The sequence below is a fragment of the Denticeps clupeoides genome, chromosome 7 (assembly GCF_900700375.1).
Source record: "Denticeps clupeoides chromosome 7, fDenClu1.1, whole genome shotgun sequence".
NCBI classification, from domain to species: Eukaryota; Metazoa; Chordata; class Actinopteri; order Clupeiformes; family Denticipitidae; genus Denticeps; species Denticeps clupeoides.
The window spans coordinates 18013144-18032773 of NC_041713.1; the positions used below are offsets into that span (position 1 = coordinate 18013144).

The window sequence follows — 19630 nt, forward strand, 5'->3', positions numbered from 1 at the left end:
ATGGATCGCGCTCCGCACGGGCAGTAACTCAAGGACCACGACAAATCCAAGTCAAAGCAAGTAAAAAAAAACAATTTGCGCGTGGTGCCAATTCAGGGAGGCGCAAATCTGCCGATTAAACGGACGCCATAAAGATTGCTGGTCCGCGTAAGTGCCATGCCAGAATACCACATGAAATTTCCTGCGTATTCCCGAAAGGACAAACGTAAGGTTTTGCACGTACCGGTCGCGCTGACCAACGTCCCTCCGCGATCCCAGGAAAACGTAGCCGTCTAGCTAGCTAACTTGGCACGTTAGCCGTAAGGAACACGGCCGGATAATAAACAAGCTCCCGCGCTGTGTCTATTGCAAACCCTCCATTAACCAAACGAAATGACCGAAACGCGCCAAACTCCCATAAATACGCTCCAGAAGTGCAACACAATTCCGCAATTGCGCTGACAAACGACACGCGGATGAATTTATGCCCCACGGCGCTAACTAGCCACTGGTGTCGGTGGCCCGACAACGGGCCTCCGTTACGTCTTCTCGCGCCGTGATGGCGCGCGAGGCGACGGCCCCAGTTCCGCCCGCGTCGCCGCGCCGAAGCCCAAAACGTGGCCGGCCGGCGGTGAAAATAGGACCGCGGCGCGGAGTCGCGTTTATTTACCTGATTAATTCGGTTGCCAAGGCGCGCGGGCCCTTTCTTTCCCACCATCCGGGACGAACGCCTCTCGACGTCGGTGACGTCACGCGCAGGACCAACGCGCCGTAACGTCAGCGCGACAGCACAATGGCGGGGAGCGCGCGCTGCAAGCGGCGCAATAAAACACGTGCGCGGCGCGCGCCCGACGAGCGGCACGAGTTCAACCTGCCGACTCATAAATTGTCATATTTATCAGAAACAATATTCCGGGGGGGGGGGTTTGTTCCCGCAACAAAAAAAAAGAGAGAGAGAAACGTCGACTTGCAATTAGTTCTCAGAATAAAAAAAGATAGTTGTCACGGACGTGCAAACATATCGTTATGTAACAGTGACCTTTCATCACTGTAAATAAATTTGCCATTTTTTTTACTCAGTATGTACATTCTTACTTACATTTAATTGGCTGCTCTTTGCGTGCATCCAAATAAACAAGAAACTTAAAAAAAAAAAAAGTTTGACCTGAAATAAAATTGTGATGTAAACAATATTCCAACTCGGAAATATTCATGAGGTCTGTCAAAATTGGACTAATTTGCTGATTGTGTTAGCCTTGCAGATTTTATTTCAAGCTAAGGCAGAGTGGTCCAGAATATTTCTCATCCTGAATTCATAAGTGACAAAGGGGGAACATAAAAGTAGAAAAAAAATTGAGCTGATTTTTTTTCAGTCATTTAAAAACAAAATTTTACATATTTACATATTTCTCAGAGCCTCCAGTACTGCTCGCCTGGTCCCTCAATCTCCTAAGGTACAAGGAAGACACTCATCTTTTAAAAGTAAAAGTGAAGTGATTGTCACTTGTGATACACAGCAGCACAGAACATGGTGCACATAGTGAAATTTGTCCTCTGCAATTAACCCATCACCCTGAGTGAGCAGTGGGCATCCATAACAGGCGCCCGGGGAGCAGTGTGGAGCAGTGGATCAGGTATCAAACCGGCTACCTTCTGATTACATGGCCACTTCCTTAACCGCTAGGCCACCACTGCCCCACTGACTCTTCTCTGTCTCTGCCCCTTGGTGATGGAATGAACTTCCCCTTGAGGTTAGAACAGCTCAGTCACTGAACATTTTCAAACAGCAGCTCAAGACCTTCCTCTTTAGAGAATATTTAGATTAACTTGTAACCTTCTTATTGTCTGACTTATGTATAGAGAGTACAACAGAGTGAATAAAAGTGACCTAGTGATCCAGAATTGATCACTTCAAATATTGTAACATGGAAGCACGTTGTAAGTTGCTCTGGATAAGGGCATCTGACAAATGCCTTAAATGTAAACTAGATATGTAAAATCCAAACTAGATAACATCGAAGATATTATATTAAGTTGTATTTGAGGAAGTCGCTGGTTTATGGATGTTTTGCGAAAGCACGACTACAAAAGTCTCACTTGTTCTTTTTCTTTCCTATTTGTTTTCTTTTTACTTTACTTTACTTTATTTGGCAGACGCTTTTATCCAAAGCGACTTACAATGGGAAGACACCAGCAATTCTCGTTCGATTTCTATACATTCCATGTTTTGTGCAATGTCCCTATTTTCTAAAAGTAGAAATCATCATTCAATATATCAATCAACTGTTTTTTAACTGTTACCTTGGATCAAACACAGTAAATGCCGTAATTAATCTTTGTGCTCACGGATATGAAATATTCTGTTATATATATTTCTCTATGTATTTCTTTCTAAATGGATGACTTTGCTCCTCACTGAAGTTGTAGCATTGCTGCCATCTACTGAAACCCGTGTGGTAGTACCAAGAAAGAACCCTTCCAGTGTGCACCAGTATTCCACCCACATTCCTTCTCTGTATTCATGGCCATTTTCGCCATCAGAATTTATTTCTGTTTGCTGTGAGCCAATCTATCACCTAGCCAAAGATGTTATTTGGCCATGCAATGAACACAGTGACAAAGCCACGTTAGACAAACGGATCTGAATTTGATATGTAGTTGTGCCGGCAGGAGGCCCCCGGGTCGTCCCAGGACATGCTGGAGAAATTATATCTCCAGTCTGGTCTGGGAACGCCTTGGGGTCCTGCCGGAGGAGCTGGTGGAGGAAGCTGGGGAGAGGGCTGTCTGGGATTCCCTACTTGGGACGCCCCCGCAACCCGGACCCGGATAAGCAGAGGAAGACGAAGAGTTGTGCAGAGCTACTTCATAAAATGTTTGAGATATAAAACATACTGACACATTAGAGTTGGTTCTACACATAATTTAATAAGAGGTTTATAATGTCTGTCAGGATGAAGTTATACAGTTTAATTTCTTACTTTTTTTTACCATGTTAGTTCAATTTAAATAACTCATCAAATAATATTAAATATTAGTCAAAGACAACACAAGTAAACACCAAATACAGTTAAGTGAAGGATTTTATTATTTAGGGGGGACAATTGATTTCAAATCTGCATGGCCTTGTGTGTCAAAGCCTAAACCTGGCCACACTTATTAGCAACAATTGTAATCAAGCATTTGCAATAATTTTGCCCCAGTCATCTATGCAGAATTGTTGTAGTTCAGCTACATTGGAGGGTTTTCCAGCACGAACCGCCTTTTTAAGGTCATGCTGCAGCATCTCAATAGGATTCAGGTCAGGACTTTTACTAGGCCACTCCAAATTCTCCATTCTGTTTTTCATCAGCCAATCAGAGGTGGACTTGCTGCTGTGGATCATTTTTCCCGATCTTTGTCCTGCGGCAGAACTCAAGTTCATTTCAGCTTGAGATCCCGAACATTCTCCTTCAGGATTTTTTGGTATAACAGCAGAATTCATGGTTCCATTTATCACAGCAATTCATCCAAGTCCTGAAGCAGCAAAACAGCCCCAGATATTTTACAGATCGTATGATGCTATTTTTCAGAAATGTGGTGTCTCGGCATGATGTCTAGCTTATGAGGATCTTTTGGTCTACATGACATTGTCAGGCAAGTCTTATTTAAGTGATTTCTTGATTCAAAACGGGTGTGGCTACAGGTATGATGAATCGCTGTCTAGTTATGTTTTAACATGGGGTAAGCAGGGGGCAAACACTTTTTCACACCGCTGTAGTTGAAGATCAAAGCAAGGAAAGACTGGTGGAGGATCAACAGTAAGTTTTAAGGGAGCTACCAGGTAATGTCTAATGGGAAAAAGCTATGTGGGGAAAAAAGACTCATATTTTAAGCCTTTGGCAAAACAATTTCAAATTCAATATGCAACCATTTTTTAATGTATTAAACACATTGAATTGCAAGGTGTATTCCTCCAGCAAGAGCTCTAACTTTTAGTATATATGCAAACTTTGCTGTCTACCACAGAAATCAGTGGAACTGAATTGAAGACCATCTCCTTTGACTAAAACGCTTCTGATTGGTCTGACCACCACTGAAACCCAATACTGTATGGAAGCCAGTTTTATGACACAAAGCCCCTGCAGCTTTATTTAGATTGAGTTATATGAATTTCTGCACAGTCTGTTGTCCAAATCGCTACACACCAGCTCACTGCTGAATTGAAAGGAATATATTATTTTAATGAGAAATTTTTTGTCACTTCTCTTAATACCGTCACGGTTGTCTCTATGGCTGCTGTGTTTGCTTTACTGGCTCGTCGTTTATGGCACAGCTTGTGGAACCGCTTTCCTGGTAATACTGCGAATTGCCTGGAAGGGACTCGTGGATCCCTATGGAACCTTCCAGTGGACTGTCCGCAAGCACCCACCAGCCTGCCTACGGGACCCAGCACTGGGCAGACATGGTTTTCTGAGGGGCAGGGTGGGTAACTATATGTATTTCATTGTCACCCTCTGTCCTTTCTTGTTATCCTGTATTTATTGACACACTGTGCTTCTAATGCACAGGTCATATTTTTATTTGCATTGTTTATTATATTTTATTGTCTCATTCTCAGTTAAACAAAACAAACCCATTTTTTTAAATGGCTCTAAATTACAAACATCATTAATCTGCAACATGAAACAGACCCAGATGTAAAGGAGTCAGATATAAAGTCAAAAACTGGGCAAAAGGTTGGTGGTGGCAGCCAGTTTCACGACCCAGCTCACGTGGGTGTAGACTCTAATTATAACCATCTTCCAAAGACTTCAATGCCCTTTCTTTACAGTTGCACATTGTTTCTTTAAACTTATGACCAAATTTGTCTCAGCTAATTAAAATGACCTGTCATCATTTATTCACTTGCAGAGCAACGATTTTTCCCTAGTCTAGGGAAATGTATGTTTTTCACATTTTAATTTATGTATTACTTGTGTTGTGTTTAATGCTGACTGAGCCATGGCTTGTTCACAGTTAAAATAAGGAAAGATCAGGTGGAAAGGTATGTTTGAAAAAAAAAAGATAATGAGGTTTTGCCATGGCATTGCCCTTACTGTCCCCAAACAAAATGGTGTCATTCAAAGATCATTGATAGTCTGTGGAAAGAGCATAAGAGATCAGCACAGCTGACTAAATAAAGTGACTAAATAAAGTGTTTAAAAGTTGTGATATTTGCCAATTACTGGCTATTACTGAAAACTGACTGTACTTTAGGCACATTTCCTTTTTTGGTATTAAAAATTACCACGCTTAAAATAGAACTGAAATGTAATAAATGCTTGCAATATTAATGAAATGTGCCATCTTTAGTCCGCAGGGGTGCCCAAACTTATTTCAGCAGTGGGCCCAATCTGCAGTTAACTGTGGAAACCAGCAGATGTCGCTAAATTCTAAACACTGTACCTCTAAATGCTCTCTTCTTTTCACAGAGCTCAGGCCTGAACTTTCACTATGTAACCAAGGGTCACAACAAAAAAACCCTGATGCTCTTCCTCCATGGATTCCCAGAGAACTGGTGACTGAGGTCTACGTGGATTCTTTTGTGTGTGTCTTTCATTCTGATATTGTAGTCGTGATGTATGTCACCTCCAGGTATTCGTGGCGTTACCAGCTGTGTGAGTTCAGTAACCAGTACCACACCGTGGCAATGGATCTACGGGGCTGTGGAGATTCCGATGCCCCATCTGCGCTAGATGACTACTCCCTGGAAAAGCTGTTGTATGACATAAGGGATATGGTTGATGGCCTAGGTATTGCACACAGTTGTAGGAGAATAGGCAGAGGAGTGCGTTTCAGAGTGGACATTGATGTGTCCCCGTCCGCAGGTCACACCAGATGTGTTCTGGTTGGACACGACTGGGGAGGCATGTTAGCCTGGCACTTTGCCCTGGAGAGGCCAGATATGGTCCAGCGCTTGGTCATTATGAATGCACCCCATCCTGCTGCCTGGCTGGGTAACCACGTCATGACCCAAGCATAGACCCAAGCCACCCCAGCCTGTAATTTGCTTAGCTTTTTCTTTCTTCTTGCTTGCAGATGCAGTTCTGAGAAGACCATCTCAGCTCTTGCGTTCTGGACATGCCTGCTTCTTTCAGTTGCCCATGTTGCCTGAGGTTGCACTTACTTTGGAGGATTTTAAGGTACTTTAAGAACAGGTATCAAGGTCATGAGACACTTTTGAGTTTTCAAAGTGGTATAATATTGCATGGTGCTTGTTCACCAGTGTAAGGACTAGTACATGCTCAGGAGTGTTCATATATTTGCGGTTCCAGCAAAGAGAGTGGCGTACAGTGTGTTCTTCACAAAAAATGAGCCAAAGTCCAAATTTTGTATTAGATATTATTATTAAAGTATAATAATTTGCATAAACATTGAAGCAGTTTCCATGAAGCCAAAGATTCACAGAAAGGGGTTAAAAAAATAAATAGACAAAAACAAGAAACTTCAATACCACTCACTAAACAGCCAAAACCTGAGAAGTATTTTACTGCTGCAATTACATAACATACATACATGAGATCTCGGTTCCTCAATACCTATTCTTGACAAGAACACTGAGCACACAATCCCGTCTCCTCCTATGTTTCCTGTAGTTTTTGTACTTTTCATTTATTTATTTGTAAAGCATTCAAATACATCCTACAGCTTAAGCAACATAATACACAGTCATGTGGACACATTTGGGAATGTTGCAGAGAATTCAATGTGCAAATTCAGACCATGTCTAAAACCTGTCAGAAAATAACTGTAGTCAAAAAAGTGAAGCAAACTTCTGTAATGTAGAGCATGCAGTTGTGGTCCCGTGGGTGCACCGCACAGTGCTCAACCAATCATGGACCTTAAGTACAGCATTAATGAGCACAGATACATCCTACAATGGATATTACCCCAATTTTTCAAATTATTGATTTGTCCCTTAGTGTTTTTGTCACCAACCAGTGACCAAAAAAGGAAAATGGCCACAAAGGCCTTTATTGCTTGTGCATGTACAGTCTCAACTGTAAGGAATGGAATCAGCAAATGGAAGGCCACAGTCACAATGGCTATTAAATCCAGGGCTGGCAGGGCACATGTGGAGGATTGTAATAATGGTTACAGACAAGCTAGTCAACTCCAAAGACCTGCAAGAACATCTCACTGCAGATGTATCTGTTCATCGTTTTACAATTCAGCACAATTTGCACAAAGAACATCTGTATGGCAGGGTGATGAGAAAGATGCCCTGTCTGCACTCACACCTCAAACAGAGCTGATTTTTGCATGCAAAAGCTCATTTAGCCAGATACAAACCAGATTCATTTTGGAACAAAGAGCTTTGGACGGATGCATGGTGTAAGAAGAACACCTGATTCCAAAAACAAAATACTTGCTACCTCCTGTAAACCTACTGTGTGGTTACTTGAGCTTCTTGTTAAGGTCAAGGGTTGGATGAATTCAACCCAATATCAACGAATTGTTCAAGCCTTCGTCTCCAAGATGAATTGATGAAGGTGATAATATTCCAACAAGACAATGACATGAAATCTACAGAGGCATTCATGCAGAGGGATAAGTACAATGTTCTGGAATGGCCGTCACAATCCCCTGACTTGAAGCAGGCTGTCCATACTCAGCAGCACCATCAAATGTGACTTTTGTGTGGAAGAATGGCCCAAAATACCTCTACCCAGAATCCAGACACTCATCAAAGGCTATTAAAGGCATCTAGAGGATCTTATATTGCAAAAGGAGGATCATTTAAGTATTGATGTAAATTCTTAGTTGGGGTGCCCAGATTTATACACCTGTCTAATTCGATTAATGCAAATAAACTGTCACTACTGAAACACTACTGTTTCCATAAGGCTTGATATATATTAAAAGTAAGTTCCTATTTTAACATTCCATTTAAAATAATAATAATAATAATAAGAGGGACCCCAAACATTTTATATGACCATTAAGTTGAAAGGACAGAGGAATAAAATATGTAAACCCAATATACAAATTGAAAAATTTTGTCCTCATAATAAAACTCACCTCTCATCTATGTCCTCTGCAAAACCAAATATCCAGATAAATGAACTGTGCTTTGTTAAATTCTGATTGGCAAACTAATCATAGTGAACACATCCAATACACTACATCTTTATTAAAAGCTTGACAATTTTAAAGGGAGCTCTAAAGATTTTTGCTATTGACTTTGCTACTGAACATTTATAGATATGCATGTTATCCTGAAACCTGCTGAATAATTAAATGCTGGTTTTTGTCTTTCATATTATGTCTGTCTGATCCTGGCATTTATTTGTACACTCACTGACCACTTTATCAGGATAATTCTCCTTGTAACTTGCTACCTAACCCTACCTGACTATTTTGACAACCTTTTCTTTTATGGTTCTGTTTTCTAGATAAGATTTATGTGTTGCAAAGCATGGGGATTGAGAAATTACACACCAACAAAAAGGGTACTTTGGGGCGGTTAAGGAAGCGGCCCCGTAATCAGAAGGTTGCCGGTTCAAATCCCGATCCGCCAAGGTGCCACTGAACAAAAGCACCATCCCCACACACTGCTCTCTGGGTGCCTGTCATGGCTGCCCAATGCTCAGTCAGGGTGATGAGTTAAATGCAGAGGACAAATTTAATTGTGTGCACCGTGTGCTGAGCTGCTGTGTACCACAAGTGACAATCACTTCACTTTAGGTTGTTAGTTTCTCTCGTCCACAATACAGAGAACTACCAAGCTGCTCTTTCTTGTTCTGTGTATTTATGTAAATTCTTATGTTGCATGATTACCACACAAAAATAGTGTCCTGAGATGGAAGTGAGATGTTGGTGTGGTGTGTTGCAGTGTATAGAGGACTGTCCCTGAAGGAGAGAAAGTGCTCTACTACCCCAAATAAATAATGTGGTTCTTTAATTGTAATACAAAAAGACATATTTATGGACATATGTTTCTATAAATATTTTTAGAAAACTGTCCAAACAAGCCTGTTGTGTGACAGCATCTCACATGTTTTTTTGTTTAACAATGGGAATAAATCTGTGCAAATTTGAAGAAAAAAAAATCCTCAAAAGTCAAATTTATAAAAATATTGTTAAACTAAATTTATGATTAACCTGAAAACCCTTAACAGTGTTTCTTTCTGCAATTTCAAGTGAGCCCAAGAGTGTGTAAAATGGGCCCCATCAAGTTCAGGCTGTAATTTACATGACTTTTAAATGGAGACTTTGGAGGTGCTGGAATATGGAGGCAACTTTGTGTTCACTATGTAAAGCTAGTGTGGCCGGGATGTTATGTAAGATGTTATGTTATGTATGTCGTGAACTCCAACAAAACTTATTGTAATTGTAAGCTACGGTGTTCATGTGTTTTTTTTGTGTATTTGTGGGTGGGAACGAAAATTTTGGTTCCACATTGTTTGTGTGGTCAGGGTTACATTAATGGCGCACTGTATAGCTCACGTTCACGTGCAGTTACCTCAGTGTGCTGCGGGAGCAGAGAGGGGTGAGACGCGCGTGCAGTGTTCTCCATATCATGTGTTGTATATAGGTGTATTAAAGTTATTAAAGTTATGTCATGTTGTTGGTATTATGCTGTGTATTATAAGCGCGTGCGGCGTTGTGCCGCACGCGCGGTTCTAAAAAAGAAAAAAAAGAAATTTTATTTGCCGCCACGTGTTAGCAGAAGCATGTGTTTCGTAGGATGAGAGGAGGGCCGTGACGCGTGTGATCGTTAGCCACTGACTGTACCCTGCTGTGTTCCCACAGGTATGTTAAATGTGAAATGTATGTAACGTAGCCACTATACGATCGTCATTTTCTTTTTTTAAATTGTATTTTTGTATTTTACTGTTGTTTTACTGTTGTTTAATGTCACTGTTGGCTCACCTGTAAATAGTTTAATATATGTCATTTAATGACTGAGTTACTGGTTGAATTCATGTGGTGGGTTTATTTATTTATTTTTTGGTTTTTTATTTAATCATATTTTACAAGTTGTATTGACGGGCAGTTGCCTCAGTGTGCTGCGGGAGCAGAGAGGGAAATAAAATCTCTCTTCTGACACCAACTGATGTGCATGGGTGATTGGATGCTGGTGTACATCCGTTACATAAAACTGGTGCCGTGACCCGGATGCACCTGATCAGCCATCGCCGATCGCCGGGACCGAGTGCATGCTGGTGAAGCTGGAAGCACCAAGACAGAAGTGTTCCGAACCTACTGTGTTACGGTCTGCTGCATATCAGTTCTAATAGTGGTGTTGTGTACATAGTGAACCTTCTTTTATTTGGTTATCATCCATTGTGTAATATCAACCCAATATGTCCAGTGATAGGTTAGAAGTATCTGATGCTCTCATGTTGGGTTTGGGGCGTGGCCGAGGGTTACCTAGATTTTTAGGGGTGGGATCGCCAGGCATTAGTCATCCCACAGAGGTCCATACTTCACCAGTAGGTGACACACAACCATGCACTGAGACACCTATTGCTAGACCCAGGTTCTCCACTCCAGCTATTAGCAATGATTTTGCCACACAACAGTTATGTGACCTGATTGGAGACTCTGTCATTAATCGGTTGTTAGCTAGTCAGACCCCCGTGCAGTCATGCCAGTCACCACCGCTGGGTGACACTAGAACCGAACCTGCCAGTAAAACCCTTGATTTATCTCAAGTCAGCTTGATTGTTAAATCCAAAGTGAAAGAGCCACCCATCTTCCGTGGTGATGGAAGAGACAGCTGCTCCATCCAAGAATGGATCGACCAGATGGAAGCGTACCTGCGAAAGAAAGAGTGTGCACAACCTGAAAAAATCGATGAGATTCTGGAACACCTGATGGGCAGAGCAAAGAGCATTGTCAAGGTAACTCTCAAAAGTAACAATTCACATAATGCTACTGTCAACCCCGAAGCAATTTACTGCACCTTGAGACGCTACTTTAGCGAAACTCCAGTGTCATGCCTACCGTTGGCCGACTTCTATTCTACACTGCCCACTGCTCAAGAGACCCCTGTTGACTACTGGGTGAGGCTGAACACAGCAGCTGAAATAGCCAGCAAATATTTGGACCAACAAGGAAGCAGAATGGAGAATATGGATGCTGAAATAGCGATGATGTTCATCAGAAACTGCCCAGATGTCGAACTTTCTAGTGTGTTCAAGTGCAAACCCATAGGTAAATGGACTGTGATCGAGGTGCAGGAAGCCATTGACGAGAATCAGAGAGAGATCCAAGCAAAGAAGCTTCTTCTAGGCATGCACAAGCCTCGCTCATTCCAGGTGGCTACTGCCATGGCCGTCACTGACCCGGCTGCCACCAGCGATGGTGGGTATGCTCACGCTAATGTAGCGCAGTGTGTCCCAGTCAAGTCAAGTGATGCCAAGACAAGTGGAAGTGCTGTTACAGAGTCAGGTACGCTGGAGCGTGTTCTCGACATGTTAGAGAAGGTACTCGAAAGAACGAGCCAGTTCCCCACTGTTGCTCCAGCCAGGCCCTCATCCTTCTCGTGGGACCAGCGTGCTACCTGCCAGGTGTGTAGTGATAAGTCACATTCCACTCGTACACACTGTATGAAGGAGAAGAGATGCCTCGTCTGCTTTGAAACTGGACATCAACGAAGGGATTGCCCTGGGACAACTAAACGCGCTGTCCAGTCTGTTAATCGATCACAGAACCAGGAAAACTGAATTACTCACATTCGGGAGGGGACAATGTGAGTACAGGAAAAGGGACCCTCAATACTGGTGATGCCATGTCTGAGTTTGAAGAAATGGTTGCAGCTACTCCCGACCACACGATGGTGGTGTTTCAGAACGTAATGAAATTGGACAAAGTAGACAGTCTGTTCTATGTGGATGTTATTGTGGAAAAGAAAGTCTCATTGCATGCTCTGCTGGACAGTGGATCCATGGCGTGTACTATGAGCGAAGAGGCTGAACAGAGACTGCTGGATGCAGGGTTGATCACAGCCCAGAGTACAGTACCTACTGATGTTGTCCTTGTAGGCTGTGGAGGTGTCCAAGTCCGTCCTAAGCAGGTGCATGATGTAGATATGGAAGTGTATGGTCACACAGTCTGCGTGCCCACATTAGTAGTACCCGGACAGCAGGATGAGCTGATTTTGGGCACGAATGTCATCAAGTACCTACAGTCTCAAATGAAGCAGATGTCGTCTTACTGGCGCTGTGTCGCACAGCCTGAGGCCCCAGGGAGCCCAGAGGTTTCCCATTTCATGAACATGCTGTCTGGCCTCAATCGTTGGAAAGGAAGTGAAATACCTGATGTCATTGGAACTGCTAAACTGGCCCGTGCTGTCACGCTACTTCCAGAGCATGAACATCTGGTGTGGGCTAAGTTACCGGTGACCTCCCCAGTGTCTGAAGGAAGTACCATCGTCATCGAACCACCAAGAGCACAGACCCACAAGAAGGAGGTAATTATTGGTAGAGTCATAGCTACCATGACAGGGGACAGATGGGTGCCAGTTAAGGTTTTGAACGCAGGTCACTCGCCCATAACTCTTAAACGGAACACAAAACTGGCCGATGTCTACCCATGTGTGGCTGTAGAAGACCTTGATGGGGACATCAAGCAGTCACTTGGTGTGACAGCCAAATTACATAACCAAACATTACGAGCTGACCCAAGCTTCAGCATTAGCAATGATCTACAGCGAATGGGATTGAAAGATTTGGACATCGATTCCTGTGAAGTGACGCTGGATTGGAAAATCAAATTGCTGCAATTGATCAAGAAGTACGAGAGTGTGTTCTCCAAGGATAAGCTTGATTGTGGGAAGGCTAGGGACATAGTCCATCATATCCACCTGTCCGACGACAGACCATTCAGGCTACCCTACAGGCGTGTACCCCCTGCACACTACCAGAAACTCCGACATGTGTTGACTGATATGGAGGAAAGAGAGATCATCAGGAAGTCCAAGAGTGAATGGGCTTCTCCCCTGGTGCTAGTGTGGAAGAAGAGCGGTGATCTCCGCGTCTGTGTTGATTACCGGTGGCTGAATGCTCGAACGATCAAAGACGCACACCCTTTACCCCACCAAGCGGATTGTCTGGCGGCCCTTGGCGGCAATGCCATATTCAGTACCATGGACCTGACGTCCGGCTTCTATAACGTTGCAATGGCAGAAGAGGACAAGAAGCTAACTGCTTTCACGACACCAATGGGCCTCTACGAGTTCAACAGGCTTCCACAGGGTCTGTGTAACAGCCCTGCAAGCTTTATGCGTCTGATGATGGGCGTGTTCGGTGATCAAAACTTTTTGACCTTGCTCTGCTACCTAGATGATTTGTTGGTGTATGCTCCAAGTGAGGAGGAAGCTTTGGAACGATTGGAGATGGTCTTCAATCGACTGAGTGCCCATGGGCTGAAGCTAGCTCCAAAGAAGTGCTATTTCCTCCGGCGCAGTGTAAGGTTTCTTGGTCATGTGGTAGACAGGGCCGGTGTTGCTGCAGATCCCGACAAAATCAGCGCCATCTGTGATATGGGAGAAGTGGATCTCATGAGGGATGATGCTGTCACACCATGTCAGCGGAAGATAAAATCATTTCTCGGCATGGTGATGTATTATCAAAGATTTATACAGAACTGTTCTAGAATTGCCAAACCACTCTTCATGTTGACTGCAGCTCCTAGAGGAAGGAAAGGGAATCCAAGAGGAGCTGCTTCATTCAAAAAGTTAAAACCAAGTGATTGGGGGCAGGAGCACAGAGAAGCGTTCCTGCAGCTGAAGTCAGCACTCCTGAATTCGGTTGTACTTGCACATCCAGACTTCAGTCGGCCGTTCGTTCTTTCCACGGATGCTTCTTTGGATGGATTGGGCGCCGTACTGTCACAGGCCCCAGAAGACGGGAGCAAGGCTCGACCAATAGCCTTTGCCAGCAAAGCACTTACCCGTGCCCAGCTTAACTATCCCGCTCACCGACTGGAATTCCTGGCATTGAAGTGGGCTGTTTGTGACAAATTCGGACACTGGCTGAAAGGTCACCCATTCACTGTTTGGACGGATAACAATCCACTGACATACATCCTGACAAAGCCCAAGTTGGATGCATGTGAACAGAGGTGGGTCGCCAAGTTAGCTCCTTATGATTTTAACATCCGATACATACCTGGCAGCCGAAATGTAGTGGCTGACGCGCTCAGCCGACAGCCGTTTGTGAATCCACAGGTCAGTGTGAGATTGGTGGAAGAACCTTACAGAGCATTGTTGAAGGAGGCCGAACAGCTTAAGGAAGACTTGATTCAGGACACTTTTAGGCTAAGCAATAACTGTCAGGCCTTGGTAGAACCTTCCTCCTTTGAAAATCTGCAGCGTCGTTCACTCGGCAGTGAGGAAGTGTCTGCTTTATTGACTGGCTGCATGGAGTGGAACAAGGGACCTGAAGGAAGAGTGATCTCTTGGTTAGCACAGGACGTGGAACAGCTAGTACCATCTGGTCAAGTGCCCTTGCATTCATTCTCCCTCCGGGATTTGCAGGAAAAGCAAGCCGAGGATGCTACCCTTTCCCGTATTCTTGTCTACGTGGCCCGTGGCAGAAGACCTTCACGTAGGGAGCGTGCTAAGGAGACATACAAGGTACTTAAAGCTTTGAAACAGTGGGAGAAACTGAAGATGTTGGATGGCATATTGTATAGAGCCAGTAAAGACTTTCTGACAGGGAAGAAAAGACACCAATTCATTGTTCCGTCATCACTTATTAAGGATGTTCTGGAAGGAGTTCATGACACTGCTGGACACCAAGGTCAAGCCAGGACCCTGTACTTGGCAAGACAGCGGTTCTTTTGGGTTGGAATGGAACAGGATGTTCGTGAGCATGTCAAGTGTTGTAGACGATGCGTGGTTAGCAAGACACCTGAGCCAGAAGGCAGAGCGCCCTTGGAAAGTATTAGAACCACGAGGCCGTTGGAACTTGTTTGCATGGATTTCTGGTCAGCAGAAGATTCGAATGGAAGAAGCGTGGATGTTTTGGTAGTAACAGATCACTTCACCAAAATGGCGCATGCCTTCCCGTGTAGAGACCAGTCAGCTAAGCAGGTAGCACGACAGCTGTGGGACCGTTATTTCTGTATATATGGATTCCCAGAGAGGATACACTCGGATCAAGGTGCTAATTTCGAGAGCCAGCTGATTCAAGAGCTCATGCAGGTAGCTGGAGTCATGAAGTCAAGAACCACAGCATATCATCCGATGGGAAACGGTCAAGCTGAGCGCTTTAACAGAACGTTAGGTGGCATGATCAGAGCTTTACCCCCCAGAGCTAAGCAGAGGTGGCCTCAAGTGTTGCAGACCTTGACTTTCGCATACAACTGTACAGCCCATGAGTCCACGGGCTACGCACCATTCTACCTCATGTTTGGAAGAATTCCACGTCTACCGGTTGACGTTATGTTTCATAACGTTGAAAGAGACAATAATCATGTGGATTATGACAGCTTTGTCAAGAGGATGAGAGATGACTTGAAGGAAGCTTTGTTGGTTGCACAAGCGAATGCAACGGATAGTCAACGTCATCAAGCTGAATTGTACAATCGGAGAATCAAAGGCTGCGACATTGAGGTAGGAGACCAAGTCCTTTTGGCAAACAAGGGAGAACGTGGACGCAGGAAACTGGCAGACAAGTGGGAATCTACTCCTTACATTGTGGAATCTAAGGACCCCAGGTGCCATGTCTACCATGTCAGGAACACCAGCTCGGGACATGTGAAAGTAGTTCACCGCAACTTACTCCTGCAAGCAAATTTCCTCCCGCTTGAAGTTGGAGATGAGTGTTCTTTCACCAGTGAGCCTGAAGTCAGCCAGGTGCATAGCGAGAATTCTGGAGGAACTCAATCTGTTATAGATTCGGTCATAGACAGTGCTGTACGTACCGTTAATTGGGTGGCTGAAGTTACCGACACAGTTGGTTGTGCTGAAGATCCACAAGTGCCTTCAGGATTGGAAGTGTCAGAACCTGTTTCCCTACCTGTGAACAACTCACCTTGTGATGACAGTGCCTCAAATAGCAACCATGATATTGAGACTGAAAGCCCGAGTGTTCCTGCTGACTCAGTTATGGTTGTACCCTCCACAACCCCTTTGTCTGATGAGGTTACGTCCCAAGCAACTACTATATCCCAGATTAGGACGAGAGTAGGGAGAATAGTGAAGCCGGTAAGCCGATTGATTCATAACATGACACAGAAAAGTGTACCTATGGAAAGATCAGTTAGTGGGATTGTGAATCTCCTGTCATCGTAATCAATGTCCCATGTGATTGGCATTAATTGTAGATCCATTAAGACACACAGTTAATGAAGTTATCCTGTTCGTAGTAGTGAGTGGTGTATGGGGCACCTCTTTAGCAAGTGATGGAGGAGAACCTGGCCAGTTATCCTCTGTCATTTTCCCTGTAAGTGGGAGACATATGTGTCGCATAGTAGACGATGGTTGTATGGATGACCGGGTTCATAGCATTGTGTCATTGAGCTACTTACCTTACTGAATAAGTTTTGTGAAGTTCAGGGGGGAGTATGTGGCCGGGATGTTATGTAAGATGTTATGTTATGTATGTCGTGAACTCCAACAAAACTTATTGTAATTGTAAGCTACGGTGTTCATGTGTTTTTTTTGTGTATTTGTGGGTGGGAACGAAAATTTTGGTTCCACATTGTGTGGTCAGGGTTACATTAATGGCGCACTGTATAGCTCACGTTCACGTGCAGTTACCTCAGTGTGCTGCGGGAGCAGAGAGGGGTGAGACGCGCGTGCAGTGTTCTCCATATCATGTGTTGTATATAGGTGTATTAAAGTTATTAAAGTTATGTCATGTTGTTGGTATTATGCTGTGTATTATAAGCGCGTGCGGCGTTGTGCCGCACGCGCGGTTCTAAAAAAGAAAAAAAAGAAATTTTATTTGCCGCCACGTGTTAGCAGAAGCATGTGTTTCGTAGGATGAGAGGAGGGCCGTGACGCGTGTGATCGTTAGCCACTGACTGTACCCTGCTGTGTTCCCACAGGTATGTTAAATGTGAAATGTATGTAACGTAGCCACTATACGATCGTCATTTTCTTTTTTTAAATTGTATTTTTGTATTTTACTGTTGTTTTACTGTTGTTTAATGTCACTGTTGGCTCACCTGTAAATAGTTTAATATATGTCATTTAATGACTGAGTTACTGGTTGAATTCATGTGGTGGGTTTATTTATTTATTTTTTGGTTATTTATTTAATCATATTTTACAAGTTGTATTGACGGGCAGTTGCCTCAGTGTGCTGCGGGAGCAGAGAGGGAAATAAAATCTCTCTTCTGACACCAACTGATGTGCATGGGTGATTGGATGCTGGTGTACATCCGTTACACTAGCAAAGATACTATGGACCCATTCTAGTTTTAAATGTTGTGCTTATAAATATAGATCTAAATATAAAACATTTCTCGTGCAGTACTACGTACTACATTATACATTCATTTGTCTATCAGATTTCAGTTACTTTTATTTCATATTCCAAAACTTTAGAAATTCCATGACTTTTCCAATTTTTTAATGACCATAAGAACCCTAACTATTGTCTTTTCCCCCACTGTAGCTGGTGCGCAGTTTGCTTTGTGGTGGCCGAGTGGGAATCAGGAACAGGGTGCGACGGTTGACTGAAGCCCAACTGGAGGGTTACCTCTATCGCCTGTCCCAACCTGGAGGACTCACTCCCCCACTCAACTATTATCGCTCTCTCCTGAGGTGAGACAATATATCTCCATTTTAAGTAAACCTATGCAAAACAAGACTTCTTACTCTGTTTTATGTTGCTACAGCAACACTTTATACAAGCATAAGGATGTAGGAGTGCCTACTTTGCTGATTTGGGGTGAAGCTGACAGCATACTGGTGGAAGGCATGTCTGGTGGGACACGCCCTTATGTGAGGGGCCCTGTTGTTGCTCATACGATACCAGGATGCAGCCACTGGGTGCAGCAGGATCAACCTGAGACGGTCAATGAATTGATGTGGGACTTCCTCTTGGCTGAGAACATGTGCCAACTGAACCTATCAGAGATGAATGGCAAATCAATTGGAACATTTACTTAAGAAAAGAATAGTGGATTTGCTGGTAACCACCTATAAGTATTTACTTTAACTTTATTTATGTATCCAGACCCTCTTAAATTACAGAATTTTTTACATTTTTGCAAATTTATTAACAAACCTAAGTATTCAGACCCTTTGTTGTGAAACTTGTATATTTAACTTGGTTCAACACCTTCATTTGAGTCCAGCTCTGTTTGATTATACTGACTGAACTTGACTAAGAAAGCCACACCCCTGTCTATATAAGACCTTACAGCTCACAATACATATCAGAACAAATGATAATCATGAGGTCAAAGGAACTGCCGAAAGAGCTCAGAGACAGAATTGTGGCAAAGCACAGATCTGGCAAAGGTTACAAAAAAAATCTGCTGCACTTAAGGTTCCTAAGAGAACAGTGACGCATGGTGGTGGCAGCATCATGCTGTGGGGTGTTTTGCAGCTGCAGGGACAGGACGACTGGTTGCCATCAAGGGAAAGATGAATGCTGCCAAGTACTTCTCCAAATTTCTCAGGACCTCAGACTGGGCCGAAGGTTTACCTTCCAACAAGAGAATGACCCTAAGCACACGGCTAAAAGAATGAAGGAGTAGCTTCACAACAGCTCCATGGCTGTTCTTGAATGGAGTCCTGACTTTAACCCAATTTAGTATCTCTGGAGAGACCTAAAAATGGCTGTCCACTAACGTTTACCATCCAACCTGCCACAACTGGAGAGGATCTGCAAGGAGGAATGGCAGTGGATCCCCAAATCCAGATGTAAAAACTTGTTGCATCTTTTCCAAAAAGACTCATGGCTGTATAAGATCAAAAGGGAGCTTCTACTAAATTCTGAGCAAAGGGTCTGAATACTTAGGACCACATGATATTTCACTTTTTCTTTGTTAATAATTCTGTGTTTTTCTGTCAATATGGGGTGCTGTGTGTACATTAATGAGGGAAAATGAACAATTTTAGCAAATGGCTGCAAAATAACAAAGTGTGAAAAATTTTATGGGGCCCATTGTATGTGTGGGTATATATAATACCCCAATGATTCAGACGTTTTTTTTTGTTTTTTAAATTGAAATGTTTAATATTGATTATTATGAGAGTGCTGATAATACTAACAAAATATGGTTACATTAAAATAACTGCATTTCCAGATTTAAAAATTCTTTTCACCCTAAATACTTTTCATTTTCTCATTTGTTTTCTCATTTTCCTGTTTATTTTATTTCAGCTGTATCTATTTTGAAATTATTTCCTGATTATTTGTAATGTGTTTTCTAATGATAATTGACAACTACAGATTCAGCCAAGTTCAATATACTGCCAGATAGTTATGATGTAGTCATTCATATAACTGAAAAAGTAGTGTATTGTATACTGAATAGGTGTTTTCAATTTTAAGTATTCAAGTAAACCCAATACTACTTCTAAATATTATTTAAACAGTGCTACTTATTTTTATTTGGGGGATTTAGTACTCAGACATGTGGACACTGTGGTGTGTCCTTCATCCTGTTCTCCGCAGAACTGAGGAGCACTTAAAATAGACACAGTTAACACTGGTGG

The 19630-nt window shown here is 43.1% G+C and overlaps 2 protein-coding genes across 3 annotated transcripts in view; one reads left to right on the forward strand and one right to left on the reverse strand.

Moving 5' to 3' along the window:
* Positions 1 to 711, reverse strand: part of brd4 (bromodomain containing 4) — a 30178-nt gene extending 29467 nt beyond the window's left edge. The window contains exon 1 of one of the 2 annotated variants that reach the window (XM_028985007.1): positions 650 to 711. The gene's annotated coding sequence lies outside the window, so the exon portion shown is untranslated. The remainder of the gene's footprint in view (positions 1 to 649) is intronic. The other variant, XM_028985010.1, reaches the window with a different exon arrangement.
* On the forward strand, positions 11 to 18810 carry LOC114793340 (epoxide hydrolase 3). Its single transcript, XM_028985012.1, has 8 exons — positions 11 to 147; positions 3329 to 4440; positions 5430 to 5515; positions 5593 to 5750; positions 5826 to 5954; positions 6037 to 6140; positions 17577 to 17725; positions 17800 to 18810. Exons 2-8 carry the CDS (start codon positions 4201 to 4203, stop codon positions 18071 to 18073), a joined length of 1140 nt encoding a protein of 379 aa, XP_028840845.1. The 5' UTR covers positions 11 to 147; positions 3329 to 4200; the 3' UTR covers positions 18074 to 18810.
* The last annotated feature ends 820 nt before the right edge of the window (positions 18811 to 19630 follow it).

What these genes read in the sequence shown, in the direction of transcription:
- LOC114793340 (XM_028985012.1), top strand. Translation starts at nt 4,201, where the DNA reads ATGAGAAATTTTTTGTCACTTCTCTTAATACCGTCACGGTTGTCTCTA. An exon ending in ATGGTTTTCTGAGGGGCAGG is followed by an intron (nt 4,441 to 5,429) that starts GTGGGTAACTAT and finishes TTCTTTTCACAG; the next exon opens with AGCTCAGGCCTGAACTTTCA. An exon ending in CATGGATTCCCAGAGAACTG is followed by an intron (nt 5,516 to 5,592) that starts GTGACTGAGGTC and finishes TGTCACCTCCAG; the next exon opens with GTATTCGTGGCGTTACCAGC.